Consider the following 8,910-nt stretch of genomic DNA (forward strand, 5'->3'; position numbering starts at 1 on the left):
CTTTTTTCAACATTTATTAATTTCTAATCTTTATTAAAATCCTTAACTGATGGGTTTGTAAAGAACAAAATTCAAGAAATTACAGAAAGCATTTTTAAATATGCCTCAGTTCATTTTAAAATGAGGAAAATTTTTCAGTTTCCACAACTGAAGGTATAAAAGCTGTCAAATAAATCCAGCTTAAAGTACTATCCCCAAAGAGATTTGTTAATGAAAGGTGTAAATGAGTCTGTTACACTGTTCATAATGTGGGCAATAAGGAGGTGTAAACCAACTGAATATTACACATACACAATTAAACATACATTTGATTCACAAAATAAAATGCCGCACAATAACGTAAAAGAAACCGTCCATGGAGGGTTTTGAATTGGGCCAGTGGCCACCAACAGCTATTCAGGAAAATTACAAATCTAGTTTGTTTCTGCTTTTCTTATGTCATGACTCTGTTCTATTCCATTTACCACTAGGTAACTGTTTGACCCCTAAAAAGGTGGGACCCTGCAAAGGTGCTTTCCCTCGTTGGCATTACAACGGTGCATCCAGCAAGTGTGAGCAGTTCGTCTTTGGAGGGTGTAAGGCAAATAACAACAACTATCTCTCCGAAGAGGAGTGTTTAAATGCCTGTAAAAACATCAAAGGTAATGCACATCTCATTGTATTGTGGCAGTGTTGCACTATTGGTTTATAGGAATACCTAAATATGAAAACTGTCCTTATTTATTTGTGCTTAAAAGCAGTATGCTGTTTATTTTATCTCCCATGGAAACACCTAAAGAGAAATTTGAAAAATCTTCACTTGGTTATTTACTTCACAATGACAGTTAATAGACCTATTAACTCACACTATAATAAAAGCATCATCAAAGTCCATTCTACTTTTCAACTCTTCTAAAAAAAAAAAAAAATGAAATGGTGTTGTTTAATTATCTGGTCACACTTTATATTAGGTGTCTTTAACTACTATGTACTTACATCAAAAAATAAGTACAATGTACTTATTGTGTTTATGTTGTATTATAAAAATCTTGCTTTTATTAAGGTGGGCTATGGGTAAGTTTAGGACAGGATTGGTGGTATGGTTAGGTTTAAGGGTGGGTTAAAAGGTAAGGGAAGTGTAATTATAGATGTACTTACAGAAATGAATTAAAGCTGTAATGCAGGTAATTATAACAATAAAACATGTATGTACACAATAAGTGCATTGTATCAAATTATTAACTTAAATGTTAGTACATAGTAGTTAAAGACATCAAATATAAAGTGGGACTGATTATCTTTAACTCTGCTGCAGTTCTTAAATCAAATGTGGCATCAGTGGTTCAGGTTGGACAGAAATAACATTTAATTTAATTATGTCTGATTCCCATACAGCATGACTTTAAACCTGCAAAATATTTAATTTTAAGAGCTACCACAAAAAAAAACAAAAAAAAAAAAAAAAAAACATCCCCTTTGGTCTTAACAGAATATTACAGAATATGAGTGCAAAATAAGGATGGGTTTTGGTTCAGCTACTCTACAGTTTATGGCCATGCAAACATTTTAGAGAATTATATGTTTGCAACTTTGTTTGCTCCAGGTCCTTTTCTGTTCCAAAGTGATATTGCCCCTGTGCACAAAGTGGGTTCATAAAGAAATAGTTTAGTGACTTTGGAGAAGTCGTCACTTTGACTGGCCCCTTAACTGAAGCCTTCCAGAACACCTTTGTGATGAATTAGAGGAGCGGCAACCTCCGAGCCTTACCTCACTGATGCTTGTGTCTTGCACAGTTAAAGAGATTCATCACCCCAACATGAACAATTTCTCATCATTTATTCGCTTTCATGCCGTCCCAAATGTATATAAGAGATTTTTAGAAAAATAATCCATCTCTACGCAAGTGGATGGGTACCTCAAATCTGATACCTCAAAAACCATGCAAAAAGAAACTGAACCCCAGTTGATGAATCAATTTTCTTATGAAGCAAAACAATAGTTGTGTGAGAAAAATACTAATATTTTTAAACTATCACTTTGGGGGAGACCTGATCTGGCCACTGGATGGTGTTGGCTCTGGCACGCACACACACACACATTTTAATTTGCCTCTCCTCTGTTACCGCTATGGTCCGGGTGCACACAAGACCCATAGCACTTGTTCATTCAAACTCAACGTACGCATCGCCCATGCTACAATAAACTCACATCGCATACACATTCAAGTATAATTACCAGTTGGTTGATATATGTTGAGTGATTCCAGATGCTGAGGAGATTGTTGGTATCTAGGGCTAGCGCTCCATCTCGTCTCCGCAATAATGGCGCCATTCAGGATGGATGTGTTGTGTGATGTGGGAAATGTTGTTAGGTTTATGTTAATATCTTGTTGGAAATCTCAGAAGTGAAGACCAGGAAACTTGGATGTATCTACAACTGGATTCTTTTCTGAGAAAGTGTTGTTGATGGCTGCAGTCATCAAGTCCAACTAAGGCAGGCATGCATTGTATTGGGCTTATGAGATATAAGTACTGCCCACTAAATGCCTATAAAATACAATGTATTTCACCTTAGATTTCCAAGGTGATGTTATGTAAGGAGGTAGGATCCGCAGATCTTAAACCTATTCTTATAATACAATCGAATACAAATTTAAACCTTCTTAAGTCCATTCTATAAGCTATCAGTCAGCATAAGTCCAATCTTCCAGTCATGTAACTTGAAAAAGTTACAGGCACATATCACTTATTCTGTGTCGTGTCCTAGATTTACATAAGTGTGATAGTTCTGGTTAAATGACGAGGAGAGGGGCAGCTTCAGAGTAGCAAGCAGTAGAAGCTGATTAACATTAATTTCTCTAAAGTTCTTTTAGTTTTTTTCTACACTATTGTGGTAAACCTGGACATTGGATGATAATGACAACTGGCCTCTCTTTAAAGGACATAGGACATTTTAAAGGGGTCCTATTATGCCCTTTTACTAAGTCTTGATTTTGTTTTTGGGGTGTACTACAATGTTTTCATGCTTGATTTTTTTTCTTATACATGATTATATATATTATATTATCCACCATTTATTTGTGATATTTGTCAGAAAACTAAGGTAATACAAACCGTAATCGATCACAAAACCATGGTTAATTTTCCCAAGGAGAGGTGAACCATCTTACAAAAGCGAGAGCTTATAAGCAACAGAAAACAAGTTCTTTAATTAAGTTCTTTAAGTAAATTTTCAGATAAATGTTGGGGTTACAATTAGTGTTGTCAAAAGTACCAAGTCGGTACTGAAATTTTTAAAATGTGATGCTTTGAGCGCTGTTGAGCAGAATAATCAACACCTCTGACTTGCCAATGTGCTCAAGCGCTCATCGGATGTGTCTGTGATTGGCCACAATGATCAACGCACGGGAGAGTTCCAGAGCACACGGAAGTGTGTGCAAGTTTTTTAAGAAACAGGAGTGGGAGCTTTTGAAAGCACAAGCAGCCGTCTATCAGTGGACCGGTCCGCCGATAGACGCCTGCTTTCAAACACTCCCGTCTGTATCTGTGTAAGCGATCAGTGTAGCCAATCACAGACATATTTGATGAGCACGTGAGTACAATGGACAATCAGTATGGATCTCGCTTTGTGTTCAGGGGCATCTTCTGTCTGGAATAGACAAACTGCTGCAACAATGTTGAAAGGACACCTTTTTCTTAAATGCCATTGTATGGTGTGGCATTATGATTTGTCCTCACATAAATCATTAGACTATCATGTGTATTCCTTTAATCCTTTAAGACATTTCCTTTCATTAAATACTCAATCTCTCATGGCCCATCAGAAAGTAATGCCTTCTCAAATGTTGTCTGTCTGCAGAAATCCCTGGTGGAGATACGAGAATGGGGGCTAAGGAAGGTATGTTTGCTTTCGATCTCCCCTCTGCCAAAAACTTCCCCCAGAGTGTGTTGCTCGTCTCAGTCTGTGGTTTTGTCTGTGTGTGATACAGACTGTTCTCCTTCATGTGGAGAAGAGCAGTTTAAATGCTCCAACGACTGCTGTGTGAAGAAAGAGTTTGAGTGTGACGGACTGCAGCAATGCAGCGACGGTTCTGATGAGAACAACTGTGAGCAATGTGAGACTCGGCACCATAACACACACATACACCTCATGACATGTACTCCGTTTCTAAATTTACTTCTTTTACTTTTTAGTGAATAAAAGCCTGAGTCGACTTCTTAAGATTGGGGTGAATAAAAAAGGTGAGTTTTATGTAGTGCTGAGAAATTGTAATTGTATTGCCGTGACACACCAAGCCAATGGTGGGCCATCAATGAACGTCTGTCAGGTTAGTTTTGCCCAGTTGAGCTTGTTGAATCTGTGTCAGTGAGAGAGAGAACTCTGATTGGCTGTGCAGACAGCACAGACAGAAGGCTGTTATAATTCTACGTCATTTTACCTGAGCATTCCGATATGCAAATATTTTCATAAAATGAGCTGCCTGGGATGAAGAAGGTGATTAGCATGATTGATATTCAAAATGGTAAGCAAGTGCTGCTTTGTTTATTGTGTTGTCCTAGTTTGGGTTTCTATTTTTGAATAAAGAATGCAGACTATTGATACCGGCTGATATAAACAGTTTTATGGCTGATTTAGGCTGATTTAAACAGCAATTCCATTACATACAATACATCATGCTAGTTGTCAGTTGCCTGTAGTCTTTGCAGTGTGTTGAAGCGCAGACTCAGCCGACCTGAGATCAGGACACAGTCAGCTTTCCTCTCCACTAGTTCTTTGACTTCGGCTTGTCACAGCCTTTACACACCAGCAGCCTTATTAGGTCATTAAAGGTGCAATAGGTGATTCTCTATAGAAACATTTTGTTATGCTGGTTGAAAGTCTCCTCATATCCTGATAGCAATCACTGTTAAGCGTCTAAATGTGTTTTTATAAATATATATCGCCTGTGGAAGACTTAGGACCATAAAGTGTTCGTACAATCATTGCATTTGTTCCGAAGGAAATAACGTGTTCCCTGTCAGTCAACGTGTGTTTTCACACCACTGCGCAGCCTGTTCACACAGACATCATACGTCATCAGTGTGTGCCACCTACACTGTGCTGACAGAGCGAGAATGGCAGTCAAGCGTTATTGTGGTACTGTGTTACTCACTGAACTGTGAAGTTTTCTCACCGGTGAATGACACATGATGTAATCCAATAACGTTGTCTCTGGTCGTCTCTCTTCTGGTCTGTGTGTGTTCATGTGTTTTGGAGGAGACGAGGCTTTGAACGGCGATTTGCAGTAAAGGCGGGATCGTATGCTTCAATGCTAGCAGGCTAAAGTCAGCATTTCCCAGATCACCTATTACACCTTTAATGAAAAATTCCCTCCAAAATTTAAACCACCGTACTAACTCCCGCTCATGTCATTTGGAAACTTTTATGATTTTTCTTTTATAAAAATCATAAAAACCATAAGAAGAAATTTAGTGGAATCTCCTGGCTATTCTTGTCTATATATATATATATATATATATATATATATATATATATATATATATATATATATATATATATATATATATATATATATATATATATATATATAAAAAGTTGTCAAGCTGCAATAAAGGCAAAAACACCGAAAGATAAAAAAGATAGTCCATACAGCAAGGCTTTTGGAGTTATTTGATTAAATGGACCAAATTTTCCTCTCCACATTTGCCTATTTTATGAAGTAGTGCCTTTAGTTTACATGCATTGCTCAAAAGTTTGATGTCAAGAATGCTCAAAGCTATTAATTCTCTCACATCACAACTCATGACAGCATTTTGATGATGTGGAAGGGCTGATGAGATATGAGAGCTATTGCATAGGGGAATTTTGGGTGGACGATGCCTTTATTTTTTCATTATTATCGATCTTAGATGTTTTCATTTATCAACAGTTAGTTTTATATTTTTGTTATCCCACCAACAGTTTGTGCATGAAACGGATTGCTTATTTCTTCATCTTTCATTCTCTGCTAATCCTGTTCTCCTATTGTGATGGAACAGCCCACTGCACAGATCCTCCTGAAACGGGCCCATGTCGAGCCCATTTTACTCGCTGGTACTATGACCCTCTCAACAAAAAGTGCCATCACTTCATCTTTGGTGGCTGTGATGGCAATGAGAACAACTTTGAAACAACAGACAAATGCATGAGCAACTGCTCAGGTGTCACAGGTATGAAGAGTGCTCAAGTCTGATATAGTAGTGATGATGGCTGAAGTATGGATTTGATGTATATTTCTTATGTCTGTCTTTGTAGAAAAAGAAGTGTTTGCAAGAGGAATGTTTGCAAGAGTTGATGAGGACCTAGGGGAAAGCCAGTCAGGTAACATCTAATCATCTTATTTACATACATATTCCTTTATATTTTCCTATATATAGCTTAAAATAATACTCTTGTGCCTCATTGCTTTTTTTAATGTATTAAGCATGAATCTTTTTTTTTTGGTTTATACTTAAAACCTAAATCAAATTTTTTTCCTACGTCTTGTCATAATTTTGGGTAACACTTTACTTAGCCTTAATATATAATGCATTATAAAAGTATTTTTAATGCACCATACAATGCAGCGATCTCATGAATAATTGTAACCACAGCTATAATACATTATACTTTCTAAAAATGTGACAATAAATAGATAAGAATTATAATGCATTAAAATGAGACTGATAACAAATTTTAGATGTGACAAGGAATCTGAAAAAGATTATAATGCATTTTAACTTTGGTTACAATTATTTATTAAAATATATAATGAATTGCAACATACGCTATGAATACCTTTTATAATGCATTATACATCAAGCCTTCACTTAAAACGTTACCCAATTTTGCTTCTTGCATTCTTTTTGTAAATGTATCTTGTTTTAAGGATATTAATATATTTTGCTTGGAAGCAATACAGAATATTAGTTAAAGTTTTTTGTTGTTGTTGTTGTTGGTAGATTTGTTTTGGTTTTGCAGCACAACTATATTTATTTGTTTGTTTATTTATTTAGTTAGTTTGTTAGTTATTTTCTAGTTACTTTTAGAATTTGAATAATTATGTGTGAAGTATGTACAAGTTCATGCAGTGCATGTTCTCGATTGCCTTTTCTCCTCCCTCAGCTTCTGTTGCGCTGGCTGTGGTGTTGGTCGTGGGCATCTTGGCCGTTCTGGCTGTGCTGGGTTACTTCTTCCTCAAGAACAGGAGAAAAAACCATCAGCATCAGCACGTGGCCACCAGCAGTCCTCAAGTGGCTTACAGTGAAGAAGACCAACAGATGGTCTACAACAGCACCACTGCCAAAGCATGACACCAGAATCTTTAAAACATTATGGTCTGCCACTCCGATCTACTGTAGGCTGGCTGCAGTGTAGGACGGGTCATATGAATCATTCCCTTGACAAAAGTACTCAGTTACAGGTTTCTGAACTTAAATTAAAGCCATATTACATGTTTGGCCACTGAACCAGGTCTTTTTATCTCAGGTCGTAATGATCAAGGTGTTTCTTTTTAATGTGGATATTTAGAATTAGTGTATTATGTTACATTGAGACTCAAGTGTGTGTTCGTGAAATGGCACGAGAGAGTTTGTAAAGTAGATATTGGATTTTTATCATTCCTTAAAAATGGTCTTCTACAATCAGAGAATTTTATATTCAGGTTTTATAAGCATGTGACAAAAGATATTGTAAAAGTGTTTTTGTTTTATTTGTTATTCGTAAGCTGCTTATCATTCTGAAGATTGTTGATGGGAGTAGAATTTCTTGAATTATCTATATTAATAATTCTGTAACATTTTTAATTGCATATATTTTTTTTCATGGTGACAAGTTATTGTTTATATGTGGAATATTTGTGAGATTAATTGTATTATTTGTCCCACAAACCCTTGTTCTTGTTGCACTAAATGTAAAATGTCTTCCAGCTTTTCTCTAAAGTGTTTATTAAAGAGAACTTATTGAGTTTGAGTGATATTCCAGTTATTGAGTAGGCTACTGGGACAAAAGGGGCTTTAAAACTAGAAAACAAGGTTTAATCCATAATACATTTTTGCTTATAGATCACAATTCGATGACGACACGACTGTTCAGCTGCTTTGTTAGCTGAATGATGAACTTTTCTGTCATTGAACTGACTTGAATTGAACAATGACACACTTTTCTTTTTAGAGTTGCTTTACATTAGAATTTAACTTTGCATCATTGAATCATTATTTTCCTGTTATCCCCGTCAAGCTGCTTTGAAAAGCAATCTGTATTGTATAAAGCAGCGGCGCTATATCAATAAAGGTGATCTTGACAATTGAGTTTTTAGTCACTTGACTGATGTGGAGACATGGAGGCCAAAACATACATTTTACTAAAAACATTTTAAAACGCTTAACGTGAAAAACAAATAAAGTGACTCAATGTACTGAAACAGCATTTATTTTCTATTCTATTCGTAAAATTATGAATGAGATTATGCAAACCTGAAATGAATGCTCTGATAGAGCTCGTTGTTATTTAGTACAATAGCGACATCCATTGGCAGTGACGTGTCTTGCATGTTTCGTGAAAATAGCTGTTAGACGAATTGATCAAAATAAAACAAAAAGCAGAGTAAAATGTTAGAAAATGGGCAGAACATGCTCTTAGGACAAGCAGGAATGAAATTAGGCTTGTTCGACTTCATGCAGCTCTGCGCAGACCGATCGGCGGCTGACTTAAAGCAGTGCATGCAGGTTAGAAATTTTGTCGACTTGATACAGCGCAAGCGTGCCACACAAGCCCTGAAAAGTGAAGCCAAAACGTCTCGATCGCCCACCGGTGGCTGGTCCTAGTATAGGTCATAAGCCCCGCCTCCCCGTGTTATTCAACGGGACGCGAGACCAACTAAACAATTAAATTACACTTTAAATATCTTTTTCC

The 8,910-nt window shown here is 36.5% G+C and overlaps 1 protein-coding gene across 1 annotated transcript; it reads left to right on the top strand.

Annotated features, from left to right (window-relative positions):
• Positions 1 to 476: 476 nt before the first annotated feature.
• LOC308686601 (kunitz-type protease inhibitor 1-like) lies at positions 477 to 7,962 on the top strand. Its single transcript, XM_081395037.1, has 7 exons — positions 477 to 641; positions 3,838 to 3,876; positions 3,968 to 4,093; positions 4,173 to 4,220; positions 6,018 to 6,188; positions 6,274 to 6,339; positions 7,123 to 7,962. The coding sequence occupies exons 2-7, from the start codon at positions 3,861 to 3,863 to the stop codon at positions 7,308 to 7,310; spliced, it is 615 nt and encodes a 204-aa protein (XP_081251163.1). The 5' UTR covers positions 477 to 641; positions 3,838 to 3,860; the 3' UTR covers positions 7,311 to 7,962.
• The last annotated feature ends 948 nt before the right edge of the window (positions 7,963 to 8,910 follow it).

Source organism: Scardinius erythrophthalmus (genome assembly GCF_964197995.2).
Source record: "Scardinius erythrophthalmus genome assembly, contig: HAP1_SCAFFOLD_490, whole genome shotgun sequence".
NCBI lineage: Eukaryota > Metazoa > Chordata > Actinopteri > Cypriniformes > Leuciscidae > Scardinius > Scardinius erythrophthalmus.

Coding starts and splice junctions, on each gene's coding strand:
- LOC308686601 (XM_081395037.1), top strand. Junction 4,221..6,017: donor GATTGGGGTGAATAAAAAAG/GTGAGTTTTATG, acceptor GTGATGGAACAG/CCCACTGCACAGATCCTCCT. Junction 6,189..6,273: donor CAACTGCTCAGGTGTCACAG/GTATGAAGAGTG, acceptor CTGTCTTTGTAG/AAAAAGAAGTGTTTGCAAGA.